Here is an 18,634-nt window from a genome sequence, read left to right on the forward strand (position 1 = left end):
GGCCCCTCCCCACTTCTGTCCCGCAGCTCTCCCCCACTCTCCTCTCTTCCTCTTTGCGCATGCTCACGCGCGCGCCGCGCGCTCGCGCGCCGGCTCCCTCCCTCGCCTAGCGCGCCCCTCCCCTCCCTCCCGAGCCCCTCCCCCACCATCACCATCGCCCGGCGCCCCCGGCTCCGGCCCCGCCGCCCCCGGATCCGCCGCCCCCGGCCCCGCCGCCCCCGGATCCGCCGCCGCCCGCCGCCGCCGGCCCCGGATCCGCCGCCGCCCGCCGCCCCCGGCCCCGGATCCGCCGCCGCCCGCCGCCCCCGGCCCCGGATCCGCCGCCGCCCGAGCAGGAGCAGGTGGTGGCGGTGGCGGCGGCGGCGGAGCAGGTGGTGGCGGTGGCGGCGGCCACGACTGGTGGCGGCGGCGGTGGCGGCGGCGGCGGCCACGACTACGAGGGCCTCTCCTACGCCTCCGTCGACCCCCAAGAGCACTTCGCTGTGCTCGACCTCGGCGAGCTCCGCGCCATCCACATCGACGCGTCGAGAGCCGAGGTGTGGATGGCGGCGGCGGCGGGTGTGGATGGCGGCGGCGGGTGTGGATGGCAGCGGCGGCGGCGGTGTGGATGGCGGTGGCTGGCGGCGGTGTGGATGGCGGCGGCGGCGGCGGCGGTGGCGGCGGAGCAGGAGCAGGTGGTGGCGGTGGAGATGATTTTTTTTTTATTTTTTTCAATAATGTTCGCCGAGTGTTTTCTGGGCACTCGGCAAAGTCTTTGCCGAGTGCCCGACACAAAACACTCGTCGAACCAGTGTTTGCCGACATGAAATTTGCCGAGTGTCGTTTGCCGAGTGTTACACTCGGCAAACGTTTCGCCGAGGGTTTTCTGGCCTTCGCCGAGTGCCCCAGGCACTCGGCGAACTTTCTGTTTCGCGTAGTGGATCCCTTCAAGTGTTAGCACCATATCAAATGGTTTCGCACATAGGAATGATCAAAAGCCTCTGACGATCGATAAGTCAATTAGCGAACTGTCCACGCCCTAGGGCCAGACTGTTCGCCTATCTTTTCTTGCGCATGACACCTCAAACATCGGTTCTGGATTAGTGTTATTTAGCGAACCTTCCGCCACTGGGACCGGACCGTCTGCCCTTCAGCTTGAAGTTAGCCTTTTCAAAAGCATTTATCAAAAACGTTATTTTGCTTTTTCAAATCCTACTCATCTATGTGCATGCGATGCAATCATTTGAGCAAAGTGGCACTATAGAACCGTCAAGCAAATAAATTGACCCCTCTTGATAGTATGGCTAACTAGCCTATTAATTCAGTCAATTTTCATCATCTAATCACTTTTTGACCAGTAAAATAGAAAATCCCTATCTTATACCTTTGCCTTGAGCTTTCCAACATGAAAACATCCAAGCTATCACCATAGCTTGGTCATTAGCTCAATTCAACTCTAGGACTAGCGTATATCCATGTCTCAATGAAATTGTTAGTCCACAAGCGTTGTCATTAATTACCAAAACCTAAATTAGGGGCCTAGATGCTTTTAAATGCGATCATGCCTATTGCCCAGTGTACAGACCATTACAAAGTGCCTATACCATAAGATTGAATAATCACAGGAGACATAATCAGAGGTTTAAGCAGACTGTTCATACCTAGTTTGTGTTCTTGATTTTTTCTTCCACGGCCTTTGGTAGTTCATACATCTTCTATGGGGTTAGGACTTCCTTATACACAATGTTCTTCGTGAAAGTGCCAATACATGATGCAGAATTTTTCTTCTCATTGGTCTTCACCTTTTTCTTTTCACTGTCATTAGCATTTTTCTTCTCCGTCTTATCCACCTTTTTCTTCTTTCCGTTATTTTCCTCCTCCTCCCTATTAGGAGGGAGGGCGAGGAACTTGACATGGATCTAGCGGTGGCTCTAAATAGAGCAACATACAACTGACTATGTGAGAAGACCGGTTCACGCAGGTACACGCCCACGTTGGGGATAGTCTGCACCTGTGCTTTGTTGACAATCATGGCAAAGCTGAGCCTGATAGGAAATTGCTTCTTCTTAAATTGGAACGGGAGCCTCTCGTCATCTGATGGGCATAAGGGTATACGAGGTAAGAAAATCCTCTTTCCAGCATGCTGCCCCAACACAATTTCTACGTCGATGTTATTTCTTCGGAATCCCCAAACCACCAGCCTCGTACCATTACAAAGTCCGTTCGCAGGATCGATGTTACGAAGTAGAATGACTGGACACCCTATCTTGAGCTTTAAAACATGTGGAGGTAGCCCGTTGGGGGTCAAAGTGTTCAGGAATTCCGATGGGTAGTAGTTATGTGGATCATCTATAGCATTGTCAAAACTGTGATACACCACCTCCCCACCTCGAAACGACCTGTCATCTTCATATTAATGTCATCGACCCAATCGTTTCGTGTAGATAAAATCGCTCTAGAAGTGATGTAGTTTGTGTTTGACAAATTCTCATTGAGACCGGGGGAGAGGCATTCAATCAATCTGTCAAGGTCGCTACCATCGCCAGTATACGGGACACAGATCTCGTCAGGAAGAACTTCACCATCAGCATTGACCTCCTTCGTGCCACAACCAATGCGCAGCAGAAAGTCCGCAAACCAAGGGTCACGGTGCGCCCTCATGTTGCGCACCAGCTTTAGGTGGCGCATTGAATCCCAAACGTATGATCTCCGCAAGAAGCATCAACTATCTATGCCCTCGACCCCTTTCGGACAACAGGAAGGACCTGCCTGAAATCTCCACCCAACATAACAGTCTTCCCACAAAATGGCAGCTGCGGCCGATCCATTATATCTCCTAGGTTGTTATCTAGTGCCTCTACCCCTTGTCTTTTTATCATGGGAGCCTCGTCCCAAATTATAAGAGACACTTGCCTTAGCAGCTTGGGGTGCCACTTTGTTTTTTAAATATAAAATAATTGTCATCCTCAAGGGTAAGGGGTATCTTGAAGTGTGAGTGGGTTGTCCTCCCACCAAGCATATTGGATGCTGCAACACCAGATGTTGCTATCGCCACCGCGAGCTTATCCTGACTGCGTACTTTTGCGAGCAGGGCCTTGTAAAGAAAAGTCTTCCCAGTAACTCCAGGCCCATCGACAAAGAACAAACCACCATAGTCGTTGTTGATAGCGGACATGATCTCATCAAAAACAGCCCTCTGTTCATCGTTGAGGGACTCTGATAGAGCCATGTCATCGGCGTTGCACTCAATGTTTGCCTCCTCGAATATCTCTTGGGGAACCCCGCTAGCATCATCATACATTTTGTCGATCTTATGAAGAGAGAATTTATCTATGTCCTTGCCCACAGACTGCAAAATGTTTCAAATATCCATCAAAATCATCTGTTGCACGAGTACCGGGGATAGATTATTGCGTCGGTAGTCCTCTGACATTGCATCCTCGTGTTTCTGCCAAAGACCAAACACATCGCTTGGCTCACAGAATACCAATATCGTTGCAAATATCATTGCATCTGGATTTCAGCAGCTTCAGTAAGACATTCATCCAACGTGTTATCTTCCTCGATAAGGCCCCTGTTTTCTACAACTGCACGAAAGGTAGGTTGGACCACACCATCAACGGTCCTCAGATGTTCATGAGATCGCACTAGCAATGTGGTTTAGAAGAACATAAAGAAAATAGCATTCCCCCTCGGTAGGATAAGCCAAGACGAATCTACCAATCATGTGAGCTTATTGTGGGTGGCTTTTCATTAGTAGGGAACACAAGCTCAGGGGTAAACTGAGGGTTCTCCATGGCGATGGAATCCGGATGCAAACTGTTGGCACGGAACACTTCCGGTCTTCTCTTGTAGGCTCTCTTTCCCTCAACCTGCGATGGTGTCCTATTTTTTTCCCTTTGACCTTCACACCTTGCTGACACCTCCTCAGGTGTCTTTGTGTGATATGCTTCACGACGCTTATTATTGATTTCATTCCTCTTTTCATTAGACATTGCTGCACGACAAGATGCAACTCGGGCTCTAGCCCTCTCCCATTTATGTTCCTTAGTATCTCGCATTTGTGGTGGAGAATTGGATGCATTTTGGTCACCTATTGTGAATTTAGTAGAGAAATGGTTACAAGTAAATATTCTCCTACCTGTTGAAAGAAGTAAGGTTATCGATAATTGTTACATTTTACTTACCTAACATGGAATCCATGGTGTTTTCACTAAGGTCCATAATGATTTCGCTATCTCCACGGCCTAGATTATTGATACTTAATAAATGGAATCACAATTTTTATTATAACAAAGAATATACTTTTATTTACGAGAATACCTTATAACTGGGTAGACGGATGATATGAATCATTCCTATGCAACCAATCATCTTTTTCATCAGGATACACTTTTTCCTTGTTCAAAGCACCACCTTCATCTTCAGAAGATCGCACAGCATATAAGAAACATAGGGTAGTAAAAAGTGAAGACAAAATCAACAGTACAAATAAATACCGGGTTCTACAATTACCTGTAAGGTGGCTGAATAGGTTTGGATCACCAATATTGTGGTCTTCAGGATCGATGTTTTCCTTGTTGATTGCTTGCTCTTTATTTCTTTGGTATGCATCACGATGCTTCTTATTAATCTTGTTCCTCTTATCGTCAGACATTGCTGCATGCTTCGATGCAGCTCAGGCCCTATCCCTCTCCCGCTTACGTTGTTTAGGATCCACATCTATGATGAAATAGCATAGCACACACAAACAACAATAAAATAATTAGAATGAGAATTAGAATTAAGGCCTGATGTAAGCTTTAAGAAAGAAAAAAAACATGCATTCACCAAACTGAAGACATACATGTGAAGTGCTCGTTTAATATGGGAGTTATTATTAAATGGAATTTTTGAACTCCCAAATGAGGTATCTTATGGCCTAATGGCTATAGGAATTAGTCCATTCCTTTAAAATGTAAAGACAGCTCTTAGGAACAAAAATTAAGTGGACAGATGTTAAATAGAAAATGCCACAAGGTCAAGATAATAAATTACTACCAGGGAATTGGAATAAGATGAATGTGGTTCTTTTTTTTTTGTCAATTTAGCTATTGACCTACAGTAGAGTGCTTGATTAAAACTTCACAGGGGAATAGCTGCTCTATTGAAATAATTAAGTATTCTAAAAATCTCAAAAGAGTACATTCATGGTGAGGACTACAGAGACCGGATAGGCAGGCTGCAATTCAGATGACCACAAATCACCAACCCGAAGGATTAAATGAAATAAGGTATCTTATGGCCTAATGGCTACAGGAATTAGTCCAAACAAAAACTAAGTGGACAGATGTTAAATAGAACGTAAAACTGGAGAGGCTCATAAGAAAATGATCCACAGGGTCAGGATAATTTCACAGGGAACTATCAGCTCTATTGAAATAATTAAGTATACTAAAAATCTCAAAAGAGGAACAACCTAAAGTACATCCATGGTGAAGAGGACTACAGAGACCAGATAGACAGGCTGCAATTCAGATGACCACAATTCACCAACCCGAAGGACAAAAGAAAATGACGACTCCTCTTGAAACCGGAATAGCAGTGAAAGCACCATGAATGCAGATTTGTGATCTTCCTAAGTAATGTAAAACTCCTTTAGATCAAGTCTTCGATCTATCTATCTCGCATGATGCATATATGGAACAAGTGACTGAACTGAAAGTGCGCGCACACAAAAACAAAATTGAACCAACGGCAACAGCAGAGCAAGCCTTACCGTCACGCGCGGCGTCGGCGTCGGCGTGGATCCCCCTTCGCACAGCCCACACGGAGGCTGCGATGGGATCGATGGAGCGCCGACGAAGATGCCTAGCCGTGCAGTGGATTGCCCCACCGGGGATACTGGACACCGCGCGGCTGCCGGCTGGTGCCCGGTGCGGCGGGAGACGGGGCTGGCGTGGCGGATCACTTGGGAACGGCGACGCCCTAATGTTTGGCGAGGCTGGGCGCGGGCGGATAGCTTGGGAACGGTGATGCCGTTATGTTTCGCGAGGCTGGGCGCCAGGGAACGTGGGCGGTTTTCGCGTTCGGGACGTGGGGCACGGTATAAATATTTGGATGCAGAAGCGGAGGGAGGGACGGTTAATCGGATGCAGACGCGGAGGAGGCAGCGACGGTTAGGGACGACGCGAACGTTGTGCTACACGAATCGACCTTAGCGTTTTATTAGTATATATAAAGAGATTAAGGTCACGTGATTTTTTGAAAAAACTGCTGTGAGGTGTGGAAAATTAGCCGTGGAAAAATATTGAACAGTTGTGGCTTTTGAAAAAGCTTCTCTCACTTACTAGCGGACCCCACATATCATGGACAGCAGGCCTCACTGTGGTTCTTCCTCTCGCCACCGGGGATGTTCGTGTGGGGGGCAGGGGTGGTTCGCGTGGTGGCCGCGTTCGCCGTAGAGCTGCCCTCAGTGGAGCTGCCCGTGGCCGGCGGCCCCTGAGCTCGCGCCTGTGCCCGCGGCTAAGCGCCCCCGAGCTCATGCCTACGCCTGGAGGGAGGAGCAACGCCGGGAGGGAGGGCCAGCGTTGGAGGGAGGGGCGGCGCGGGGATGGTGGCGAGGGAGGCGCGGGGATGGTGGCGAGGGACGTGCGGTGGGGAGCATAAGAAAAGAAAACGAATTGGTATCTTCATAACCAGTGGTAGGTGGATAATTTTTACCCTAAAAGCAGCTGAAAGCAAGGGAAGGTGCTTTGAGTTTTGTATTAGAGCAAGAATAGCTTTTAGCCCAAAGCACCCGTGACTTTTCACTCCTTTGGTTGGCTTTTGCGGAAGCAAAAACAGGTTGAAAAGCCCACCAAAAGGAACTAAGTCTTTTAGTTTCCTTGATGATTTATTTGGGATAATAACCAACAAAAGTAACTTGTTAGCCATCAGCATTGTTTTAAAACCCTACTCGTACTCACTATTTGTCCTAACATGACCTTAAGTATACCAGTAAGACCCTGAATTTGAAACATTCACGAATAATAGGCGCACCATAAGCGCGCCACATACACTAGTCATAACAAAATGCAAACTGGCTCGAGGTAGGTGAGTTTTTCACCCTGGACCACCACAGGGTTAGGGTTAAGGAGGATTTTTCTATTTAGCTTCGTAAAAGGTAAATACTTAGGGATTTAGACTCCATTTGAATCGTAGAGCTAGACTTTAGCAGCTAAATTTGGATCCTAAGCTAAAGTTTAGTCCGTGTCACATCGAATATTCGGATGCTAATTAGAGGGACTAAATATGAGCTAATTACAAAACTAATTGCAGAACCCCTAGGCTAAATCACAAGACGAATCTATTAAGCCTAATTAATCCATCATTAGCGAATGTTTACTGTAGCACCATATTGTCAAATCATGGACTAATTAGGTTTAATAGATTTGTCTCGCGATTTAGCCTAGGGGTTGTGAAATTAATTTTGTAATTAGTCTATGTTTAATACTCCTAATTAGTGTCTAAACATTCGATGTGACAGGGGCTAATTGCAGAACCCCTAGGCTAAATCACGAGACGAATCTATTAAGCCTAATTAATCCATCATTAGCGAATGTTTACTGTAGCACCATATTATCAAATCATGGACTAATTAGGTTTAATAGATTTGTCAACTTAAACTTAGAATAATACCAGTATTTTATAAAATTTTTTCCACTTCCTCAGATGGTTACTAACTTGGGTGCCAGAAACTTGACAACCCAGACTCCCATTTAAAGCCTTAGCACAACCATTAAGGTGGACTTGCTTGCACACAAAGTTGGTGCGATTGCCATTCCTCACAAGATCAGACAAGTAGGTCAGCACAAATGTTGACATCGCATTGGTCCATTGAATATGGCCCCCAGCAGCATCCATTTCCTACCAAAGAAAGTGAAAAAAAAATATAAGGTTCCAGCAGCATCGCATTAGTCCATTGAATATGGCTGATAGCAAACAATAGTAAATTGTTGCAAACAATATGTAAATCATAATAAAAATAATCACACCAGTATAATAATTTAAAAACACAAAAGGTTCTAGGTACAAAAAATTGCAAATATTACAAAGTTCTTATTACATAAGGACACTATATTTAATGGCCATAGTGGTTTTGTCGATCTTGCCACATCCTTTCAGCAATTAGTTGCCTCTTTTCAACCATCAACCTATGGTCATTTGACTGTGCACTAGCTGAAGTATGGGGACTAGGTATCAATGTGTTCTCCGGCAGAATGAAACAATCAGTGCCTTGAGAAACAACCCAGTTATGGAGGATACAACATACTATGACAATATCAACTTGAGTAAGGTATGGGAAGAATGGCGTAGCATCATCAAGGACTTTAAATCTTCTGTTGAGTGATCCAAAGGCACGTTCTACAGTCACACGTAGAGAGGAATGCCTTAGATTGAATAGTTCCTTCTCATTTTGGACTGGATTGTTTCCCCACTCATTCAAGTGATAGCGCACACCACGAAAAGGTGGCATGAATCCAGGTTTGGATCCGTATCCCGCATCCACAAGGTAGAATTTCCCTATGATATGAGGAACACAATGCTTATTTTATTGGTTTTAAGTAAATTAGTGTATGAACACATACAATTATAGTAATATTACCTTCGGGAACTCGTAAGCCACCATTCTCACGCTCTAGGGCATCTGCTAAAACCACAGCATCATGTGCTGTGCCCTCCCAACCAGCCAGAACATAAGTGAATTTCATATCAAAATCTACAGCAGCCATCACATTTTGTGTTGCAAATGACTTTCTACCACGAAAAGCTAGCTCCATTGACTTACTAACCGAGGCACGTATATGTGTTCCATCAATGGCTCCAATACAGTCCTATTTGTTCAACACGTAAGAAGGATTAGTTCCTAGAAATATAAACCTATCAGCAAGGTACGATTGTCAAGTATCATACCTTAAAGTATGGATCCCATCTAGGGTTGCCTGCGATTTTGGTTGGGGTCTCCAAAGAAGGTGGTTGGATAAGATCATTTCTCAGCTCACCTATGGCATTGAGGACGATTCTAAAGTATCTACTCACTGTTTCACTTGATCTCCCGAAGTTTGTAGCAACTACCCTATTCCTTTCATTGTGTCCAATCGTATGGAGGAACATGGCAACTTGCTCTTCAACAGATACATGTATTGTGTCACAAAGCAACTGTCGTTCCCTTAAAACTTGACACAGTTGAAAGAAAGATGCTCTCTTAAGCCTAATCATATTTGTGCAGGTTGTGTCATCCCGCAAAATTTTATCATTGATGTAGGATATTCTAGCCGCATCCCTTTCCACTAATGGGCCATATGTAATAGGCTCTCTCCTATTCCTTATTCTGGACCGGACATACAGAACAACCATAGAAGCGGCAATATATGCAGCAGCATTGATAAGCAATTTTCTTCTTTTAACTTGCCTCTCGTCCATCTACATGACCCAAAGCAATGAAAAAATATTGCTTAAATAGGGGAAAGATAGGGGAAAATAGGGGAAAGATAGCATATAGGGGAAAGATAGTGTCAGGACAGAACTATTTTATCTACCCCTAAACACAAATGTCCATTCAAAAATATCTAAATATAATGTCATTATTTCAGAATATAAGAAGCCTAACATGCACATTATTTCAGAATATAAGAAGCCGGCAAGGCCGGACCATGAGTCCATGATGATCCAAAAGCAACTGAAAAACTCCAATTCAGGAATATATTCATTTGTAGGATCCAAAAGGAATATATTCATTTGTATCTTTCTACAACTCCCATTTGTAGGAGCATATGGAAGTTACACGCCTTACACCCATTCAGGTGCCACAAAGTACCTAGAGGATACAACTAACCTAGAGGATACAATTCCATTATACTCGGAATATATTCATCTAACAAAGAAGCACTCAGTTATTATTGTTTTCTTCTCATTGTGCACTACTTAGAGGCATCCAAGAGCAACATTTGCAATAAGAATTTAGTGTTACCATACATCTCCATGGTCAAGCAAATCTAAACTGACAATACATGTAACATTCTACCAGAAAAGCAGGCAATTCACATGAACAGAAAAGTAGGCAATTCACATATAACATTCTACCATGGTGGTTTGAGCAATATCTTTGCCTCCAGGCTTCTAAACTGACCAATTGACAGAAAAGTAGGCAATTCACATGTAACGGAGTTTAATCCAATTGACACAAAAGAGGAAAGGCATCTAAACTGACAGATCGTACCTTGAATCAGAGAGTAGTCGGCCAAGAACAATCCCTCTACCTCCACTGCCGCAAACCTTGGTCCAATCTTGGTGCCTGACCCACGCAAACCCATCGATGGACAAGATTAGGGTTCGCGCAACACAAGGGAAAAAGGGGGAACCACGGGTCATACCTTGCCTGGTGGTTGCCGGCGAGGATCTGGTGGCTGCCGGCGAGGATCTGGTCGTGGCCGGCGAGGATCTGGTCTGGGCTGGCAAAGAGCAGTCGGGGCCGGCGAAGAGCGGTCGGGGCTGGCGAAGAGGTGGGGGAGGAGTGGGCTGACAGGCGCTAGACGAGCGGCGGCGTCGGGGAGCCGGCGGCGGACCTACGAGCGGCGGCGTCGGGGAAGAAGAGCCGGTGGAGGAGCGGTGGGTCGCGAGAGGCGGAGGAGCGGTGGGTCGCGAGTGCCGTCCCGCGGGTCGCGAGGCGCGTTCTGGACGCCGCGGTCCGCTTATTTCGGGCGTATGGGATGGTTCAGCATATTTGTGGAATATTCTCTGAGCTGGTACAACTCTGTCCAGGATGGTGTGGTACGATTCAATCAACCAAACGCTGGGACAAGGTTCGATCCAGGACGAACTCGTACACGTACGCTGCCGTACACCCAACCAAACGCACCTATAGACCACAATCACATCACCGAAATTAGATTATGGATGCTTTAGTTTAGAGAGAATTCGAGATATGTGTTGTTTGCTTTTCTGTGCGAGTGCATTATTTGCTTTTTGGATGAAAAATTAGAGATCTGTCGGATCACGTCAAATTACATATCTTTTTTTCGAGGGGTATCACGTCAAAAAAAAATTGAGAGGAACGTCAAATTATATGAGAGCCAAACTCTTGGCCCCGCCCTCAATATATGGCACTCAAACTGGGCCCGATGTCGAGTTGTCGTCAATATTCAGAACGGCCCAGGGGAGAAGAATAAGGTGGAGCCTCCTCCCCCAGGGCCTTTTCTACACAACAAAAGGCCTCAACGTGCGCGACGGGGCGGGCCGAGGACTCTGCTAACTCCTCAGCCCAGTCCCAAGCTTTGGGCAGACTCCAAGGGGAAACGCAGGTTTTGGTCCACTACCGGGAGAAAATCTCCAAAACAAAACGAGCCGGAAAAAAAAAAGGGGGGAGAAATGAAGAAAGGACGCTCGCGATGCAGGGCATCTCGGTTGCGTGCCGACTAACGGCACCGACGTCTCCCTGCATGAAGATGACAGGTAGTGTGATGATGTCATCTGAAGTACACGTATGGCGATGACTTGTCACCATGCTCCATTGTATATTGGTTGCGGTTGACGCAAAATGTGGACCGCTTCTGCGTTAAACAACATGGAGAATCCGAGAGATCGGCTTAACTCCAGTGCAGGCTTCAAATCGGTTTGCGAGTGATGCAAAGCGTGCCGGTCAATTGCTAAACATTAAATTCCTAACTCGATCGGCGGCGAAACCTTTCAAACTCATAGGTAGGCGTTCTTAAGAAACACCACAACAAATAGATATTTTAACGTAAGCATGTGGTGTAGATGAATGGAACATTAATGGCACGTGCCATCGACTGTGTCAGCCGACGGACTAAGATAAAGCATCGTAACATAACAGCCATAAAAGGGAAGCCCTTGTTAACCACACACTTATCAGCTAAGGTAGCAGATCTAGCCAATATCTTAACAAGGTAACATGAATGAGAGGGCATTAGCATCAATCTACAAACTTAAAAGATTAGAACATAGCAATAAAGACCAGTCGATGCGGACTGTACGCAAGCCAAATACATTATCAAATCTTAATTAATGTCTTGACAAGTGTATTGAATTTAAACAAGGCAACATGAATGAGAGGGCATTAACCTCGATCTAACAATGTAAAAGATTAAAGCACAATTACCAAAGACCTCTTGCCTACCGCTTACAAGCCTATTAAGGTAACAAAGTCTAATTAATGTCATGATCTTGTAATTGAATTTAGATAAGGTAACACGGTGAGAAGATATTAACTTCGACCGGTTAACCTCACCAGACAGGCTCGCGGCAGCAAGGTCTCGCATGCGTCCCTATCGGCTCAATGACGTCATCATGCTTCCGTGAGATACGAATAAGATCCGACCGAAGCATTGGCTCTCAATGATAGGACGCTGACGTCAGAAGCCTGACAGTTAGCAATACGAAGGGCAGAGGTAAAGATCTATCGGACCTAGCATATATAAAGCAGTAAAAGCATGCAGAGTCTACCAACCGATACGATCTGATAACTGTGAACATTTAAACAAGGCAAGGGAGCCGATGAAGACAACCTAACCAGATCTAAGCCATTCGATAACTTGAGCAACGTCGAAAACAAGCAGAATATTGGACAAAGCCTAAAAAGTTTTGCTTGCAATCTAAGATAACTCGATAACTAGCCACATGACAATACCAGAATATAAGACTTAACTTAGAAATTTCTAATAGAGGTCGTAATGATCGAGTAACGGTACTTACAAGCTCGTCCGAGATCGAAGCCGTGCAACCCTGCGTGCTAGAAGGAATTTGTCGAATCTACTATACTCCTACTCCCAGGATTTTGACGGCGTGGCATCAAAAGGTTGTATTGATTGATTGATCGATGAATATTCTTTACAAGGCTCACGGGTTTATAAATATACCCTGGAGCAGGCTAAAATCCCAATCAATTACGACATGACATTATAGCTATTCCTAAAAACTACTAAAGATAAATCTCCATAGATAAATCTCCATGCTCTTCCTTATTTGGTGGAGTCGATTCTGATTTGGACTGGACCTGCCTGGTCTTCCATCGGTTCCCGGAATCGTGGTTAACAACGGTCAGTTTTGATCAACACGGCTTCATCAACAACCCTTTTCTCTCTCCTCCATCGGCTGTCAGATTCTTATCCACAGTTGAACACTTACATAAAACGATAGTCGTATGACGATGTTACTGAGATAGGGTAATTGACTTCAGAGATGTCTGACAATTTGAAAGTTTGAGCTTCACCGTAATATCATAATTCGGCCCAGTCCCAAGCTTTTGGGCGGGTTCCAAGGGCCGGCCCGCAAGTGCTGGCGATGCCTAGAAGCGCAGGACAAGGGCCGCTCTCAAAGCAGCAGCAGCTGGGAAAACAACCGGGCATCTCACTTGCGTGCCAATGAACGGCACCCAAGTCATGCTGTGCTCATGTCATCTCAAGGGCACGTAAGACGATGACGTGTCACAATGTTTTCGTTATAATATACCAGCGCGCACCTGAAATCGGTCATTCAGTGAACGATTTTACTAGGAGATGTGATAGTAACTGGAGACATGCCTGAGAGACTCTGAACTTGAGCTCGACATCACATTGTTCATCGGAAAAAGGTTGCGATTTCTTCGTGGTGACCAGTCAGTTCTGTTAATACAGTGGCCACCAAACTTCTTCGCCTTGAACAATAGTTACTGATGTGTAGCACCAGATCCTTCTTCTGATTGTAATATGATCCATTTCTTTGTAAAACCATCGCTGTAGTTTAATATAACGTTGACATCCTTCTCACGCCATGTATGTGTGCGAATTTCTACCTGGAAACTTTGGTTATGAACCTGCTTGATCAGTCAGACGAATAAGCTATCAATACGCTTCACATAAATTCTTAATTTATTCAAAAGGAAAAAAAAAATACTGTTATGTTGTTGGTTTGCCAAACAAGTTCAGGAAATGATTGCCTCAACTTCTGTTGCCGACTCTGTTGGCAGTAGCTATATCTGATCGCTAAGGATGACATAACAGACTGAACTAATAACTGTTCTTTTCATTATTTTTAAAAATTAACTGCCCTTTTCTGAGGGAAAAGCAATAGACACCTAATAACTGTCAGAAAGGTTGTTGCAATTGTAAGTCCACAATGGCGAGACCGTTGGTTTAGGTTGGTCACCAATCTGAGTACAACTCATGCCCTCATAAATCAACTCATGAAGCTGATGTTATACTTGCTCCCCCTGTTTAATAGCCGCGTTGCAACCTGCCCTTCGTATTGGATAAGAACCAAGAGGCCGAGAGATATGCGTAGTACTCTTGATTCTGACATTTAACTATATACATCTTCAGCCAGGCTAAGCAGCATCAGAACACTCGATCAGCAGACGCCCGTTTCGGTACACTGTACCTAACAGGAGACGATTAGTCTGTAACTGTATGCTAGTTTTTGTCATGAAATTTGTGTCTTCGTGATCTGACAAAAATTTCTGAGTAGGTAGCACAAGACTTCCTCTTCACTCTTTCCCTAAAGAACAAAGAAAATAACTTGGCACTGCTAGCTTTGCAGCTTCTCACTAGCACCAAGATTTCGTGCGTGCACCTAAAAACGTGGAACTATTCTGATGACCTAACCAGAACTGCACTTGCGCCCTCTGATGAGATGAGGAACCTGGCTTGGGCAGGCTCAAATGTGATGTTCTAGATTTTTTTTTATTAAGATGTTCTAGATTAAGGACAAGCCTAGAAGAGCAGAGGGCACTGGTGGCAGTGGTTTCAAAACATCCAAAACAGCATTCAGATTAAATTTGAACTGTCCGTTTGGATCGCTCCTAACAACTAGATTCGAGTCTCCTTTTTCTACTGGTCAACCCGTATGACCTCACGCGGCAGCAAGAGGCCAAGTGTACGCTGCTCTTCATTTCCTAAGGCAGGAAGGCGCAAAGGGACAGCGAATTATGCCGCAGGGCCGGCGCCCTGTGTCTCACTCACGCACCGCTTGTTCTGTTCTGTCCGCCTTTGATCAGCAGCCAGCCATTCAGAACTTCTGGTGGGCATCATGGGATGAAAGCTTAAAGAAATCATCCATCGCGCTGCGCAGCTACAAGTGTTGGACCCCTCGGTAATCAGGACGCTGCTGATCGATTGATTGACGCTGCACGCTTGACGTACGGCACGACACCTAACCATTCGATTAGAAGCTTAAAGAAACGCTCAGACATTTGATTGCCTTCAGCAAAACATCTGATCCCTTGGCACTTGGTGTCCATGCAGCATGACACGATTGTGTGGCACCTTAAGACTTTCAGGCGATCTCAGCCGTCTAGTCTCCGATCGAACGGACCATGTTATGGGAAGAATAAAGGTCCGGCACCTACAAAGAGGATTGCACGGTGCGACGCCTCCCAGGTGTCACGCAGTACACAGCAAAAAAATGCGAGACGCTCTCATCTCATCTCCCTTTCACAACCGGCACCATTATATTGGACGGTACGCGAGTTCTGCAGGCCGTGTCCGACCTGACCGTCGTCATACACTGCGGACTTGTGGTGTGCATCATGGCAGCGACTGCCCCAACCACCCAAACATATGCTCGCTGGGTGCGTAGACGCCTGTCCGAGGGGTGTTTAGATATATGAATTAATTTTTAGTTCGGATGATATCGGATGTTTGATAAGGATTAAATGTGGACTAATTATAAAACTAATTTTTGCGTAAGCCGTGACTAATTTGCCTAATTAATTCATGATTAGCACATATTTACTGTAGCATCACATGGTCAAATCATAGACTAATTAATCTTAATAGATTCCTCTCGCGAATTAGCCTTCGTTTATGCAATTGGTTTTGTAATTAACCTATATTTAATATTTCTAATTAGTATCTAAATATTTAATGTGGCAGGGACTAAACTTTAATACGTGAAACCTAATTGAATTACGCTCTCTCTCTCTCTCGTTCTTCCTTCTCGTGCTGTTTGTTCCGCTCACTGAATCCCGCAACGGTTAACGACTTCGTGCCGTCCAACACACCAACCCATTTACAACGAACCGAGTAAAAAAATGCAACAGACCGATGCGTCCATCAACTGTTTTATTTTTCTTTTTTTGAAACGAAAGTCCATCAACAGTTCACCTGTTCTGCACGTTCACATTCACAGCTCACACAAGGCAAGGGCACAAAGGAGAAGTACGTTGGCAGAAGCAACGGGCCATGTGATCCAGTTGAAAATCACTGATCCGCCATGGCTGGAGTCCCATGGCCGATGGCGAGGTAGCTGTTGCTTCACGTTCGAGGCGGCGGCCGCCGTCAAAGCACTCGTTACATTATTCTTTTTTCCAGCCTCCGGGACGCTTAGGCTAATACTTATCCGACACATCAGCAGCTCATGTACAAGGAAAAGAAGCCGAGTTTGCCGAGGGATTCGGACTCTGGTGTCACTCTTGTCAGTGTGTTTGTTAATCGGCTCTCTCTAGTCCTCTGATCAAAGCCCAGACAAACGGGCAGTGACAGGGAGGAGGCTCTACTGTTTCAGGGCCAAGGGAGCTTCAGCTTCGGCTTCGGCTTTGTGTTGCCTTGCCGAGCATGCCGTCGTCACTGTTTTCACTCCCACTCGTGCGTGTCGCAGGGGAAGCAGCCCTCCTGGGCGATGTCAGCGATCTGGACACCCGTGTCGTAGACCTCGCCGGCGCGCCACCGCCGCGGGAGGACCTCGCGGTCGGCCCAGACCCACTTGCCGTCGTACCCGCCGGTCACCACCACCCTGAGCTGCAGCGGCCCCGGCGGCGCCTGGCTCGTGCTCCACGCCGGGCCGTAGTCGCGCGTCATGAACTTCCAGTTGGACGAACCGACCTGTTCCGAATTCCAGGCAGAATCAGAATTCCGATTCAAATCCAACAAATTACTCTGATGCTGCGGAGAGTAATTCCGGGACGGTAGAATCTTTGTTCTTTACCTGTGCGACGTCGACGGCCACGATGTCAGTCTGGCCGCCCTGGTAGAGGAACCTGATGGTCAGCTCGCTGGGGGCGCGGCTCTTCTCCTCCACCCTCACCGAGAGGTTCCGGTGCTTGTACTCGCACGGCACCCTGCACATGGCGCAGCGCTGACAAAACTGAGCCCTCCGGCCGGTTTCCAATTCACATGGTGCAGCGGTTGGTGAAAGAAAGAAAGAAAGAAAGAAGAGGCGGTTAATCTCATCTCCTGGATTGTGTTTTACTTTACCCACCCACCTCTTGTACTCGACATCGACGGTGCGGCGCTTGGCGAGGCGCGCGGCCATGCCGGGTCGCGCCATGGCGGCGAACGCGGGGCTGCTGAGGACGAGGTCGGTGCGGTTGGTCCTGGCGCGGTCCGTGACCACCACCCTGGCGCCCGCCGCCGCGCACAGCTTCCTGTCCTTGCACCGGACCTGCAGAGGCAGGGGCGTTTGCGGGCGCGCCGGATCGAATCAAAATCAAGGGTGGCAAACGCGTTTCTGGTTCTGGATGATGCCGAGGCGGGAATTATTACCTGGAAGCAGGCGCCGCAGCCGACGCCGGCCCGGTACAGCGCGGGGCTCGCCGCGGCGAGGAAGCCGCCGCCCATGGACGCCGCCTCGGCGCCGTACCCGCAGGAGCCGCCTGCACGCAACGCAACGCGAACGAACTCTGGTTAGAATCATAAAAGAAACAGAGCGAGGTCGGGCGATCGGCGTGCGGTCGCTGCCGACCGATGGAAGGCGGCGTACCGGCGAGGGTGAGGGAGGAGGCGTAGTAGGCGGCCTTGGAGTGGTGGACGCAGCGGTCGCAGGCGGAGGCGAGGAGCGGGAGCAGGACGAGGAGGAGGAGCGAAAGGGAGGAGGAAGCGGAGGCGAGGCGGACAGGGACGGCCATCTCCCTCATCGCGCGGAGTGGGTCGGGTCGAGTGGTCGATCGATCCTTGCTTGGCTCAGAGGCGGCGAGAGGGGCATCCTTGTGCTTCACGACTGCTTTTATACACCATCCCAGCGCACTAGGCACACAGTCACACAGCAACGCGCCCCTCCCTTGTCCTTGTGCTGAGCTGAGGTCAGCTGAGGTCGCAGAAGGCACGCTCCTCGCTGTAACTGTAACTAGGTGTAGTGTAGCCGTGCAGGTACCCGAAGGAGCAGAGCAACCCGTATAACAAACAAACCCTTGCTGCTGCTACGGCGAGTCGGCGACGGGAGCGACAGGGACGGGGAGAGGAATAGGATACCACGGATGAGGCGCGAGTAGGAGCGGGGTGTACATCATGCCATGCGCGTGGGAACAAGGAGTCCAGGGACGGACGGCTGCTCGGTGCCGCCGGGATGGGGCTACGGCCGTCCCTGCGAGCGAGTATGGTATGCTACTCGAGCGAGCCGTGACAAAACGGAAGGGGAGAGCGGAGGGCCACCGACTCGCGCGCCGCCCGTGCAACAGCGCGGCACGGGCGGCGTAAAGGAGGAGGAGGTGGTCCGTTTGGCCGCTTCCACGCCGGAGGTATCAAACGTGATCTCCCTGCTTCCGCCAAAGTACAGGGTATATTTGTTCTGTCCTCAGTCTCCAGCCAGCTTTCGCAGAAACCGCACCTTTTTCTCTCCCTCCCTCTGCTGCTACCTCTATTAACATTTTGCCGTTCTGCCGGGGCAAGGCTTCAATAAGAATTACTACACTGTTAACATTTTCCAA

The 18,634-nt window shown here is 47.5% G+C and overlaps 2 protein-coding genes across 3 annotated transcripts; both read right to left on the reverse strand.

The window, feature by feature from the left end:
* Positions 1–8,075: 8,075 nt before the first annotated feature.
* Positions 8,076–8,917, reverse strand: LOC101764613 (protein ALP1-like). Its single transcript, XM_022829743.1, has 2 exons — positions 8,606–8,917; positions 8,076–8,523 (listed from the first exon to the last, which is right to left on the reverse strand). Exons 1-2 carry the CDS (start codon positions 8,778–8,780, stop codon positions 8,081–8,083), a joined length of 618 nt encoding a protein of 205 aa, XP_022685478.1. The 5' UTR covers positions 8,781–8,917; the 3' UTR covers positions 8,076–8,080.
* A 7,128-nt stretch (positions 8,918–16,045) lies between these two features.
* On the reverse strand, positions 16,046–17,946 carry LOC101775680 (expansin-like A1). 2 transcript variants are annotated; one of them, XM_004985773.3, is made up of 5 exons: positions 17,692–17,938; positions 17,475–17,584; positions 17,195–17,373; positions 16,918–17,050; positions 16,082–16,814 (listed from the first exon to the last, which is right to left on the reverse strand). In XM_004985773.3, the coding sequence occupies exons 1-5, from the start codon at positions 17,843–17,845 to the stop codon at positions 16,566–16,568; spliced, it is 825 nt and encodes a 274-aa protein (XP_004985830.1). In that variant the 5' UTR covers positions 17,846–17,938; the 3' UTR covers positions 16,082–16,565. The 2 variants fall into 2 exon arrangements, with proteins under 2 accessions (XP_022679335.1, XP_004985830.1); XM_022823600.1 differs by having other exon boundaries at positions 16,046–16,814; positions 16,918–17,373; positions 17,692–17,946.
* Positions 17,947–18,634: the final 688 nt, after the last annotated feature.

This window comes from Setaria italica, chromosome IX (assembly GCF_000263155.2).
Source record: "Setaria italica strain Yugu1 chromosome IX, Setaria_italica_v2.0, whole genome shotgun sequence".
Lineage (NCBI taxonomy): Eukaryota > Viridiplantae > Streptophyta > Magnoliopsida > Poales > Poaceae > Setaria > Setaria italica.

Bases quoted from the DNA above. Each gene is read 5' to 3' on its own strand.
- LOC101775680 (XM_022823600.1), bottom strand. From the start codon at position 17,845: ATGAGGGAGATGGCCGTCCCTGTCCGCCTCGCCTCCGCTTCCTCCTCC. The intron at 17,585-17,691 runs GTACGCCGCCTT...CGTTGCGTGCAG, and splicing joins CTCCTCCCTCACCCTCGCCG to GCGGCTCCTGCGGGTACGGC. The intron at 16,815-16,917 runs GTAAAGAACAAA...AATTCGGAACAG, and splicing joins TGGCCGTCGACGTCGCACAG to GTCGGTTCGTCCAACTGGAA.
- LOC101764613 (XM_022829743.1), bottom strand. From the start codon at position 8,780: ATGGAGCTAGCTTTTCGTGGTAGAAAGTCATTTGCAACACAAAATGTG. The intron at 8,524-8,605 runs GTAATATTACTA...CTCATATCATAG, and splicing joins TGGCTTACGAGTTCCCGAAG to GGAAATTCTACCTTGTGGAT.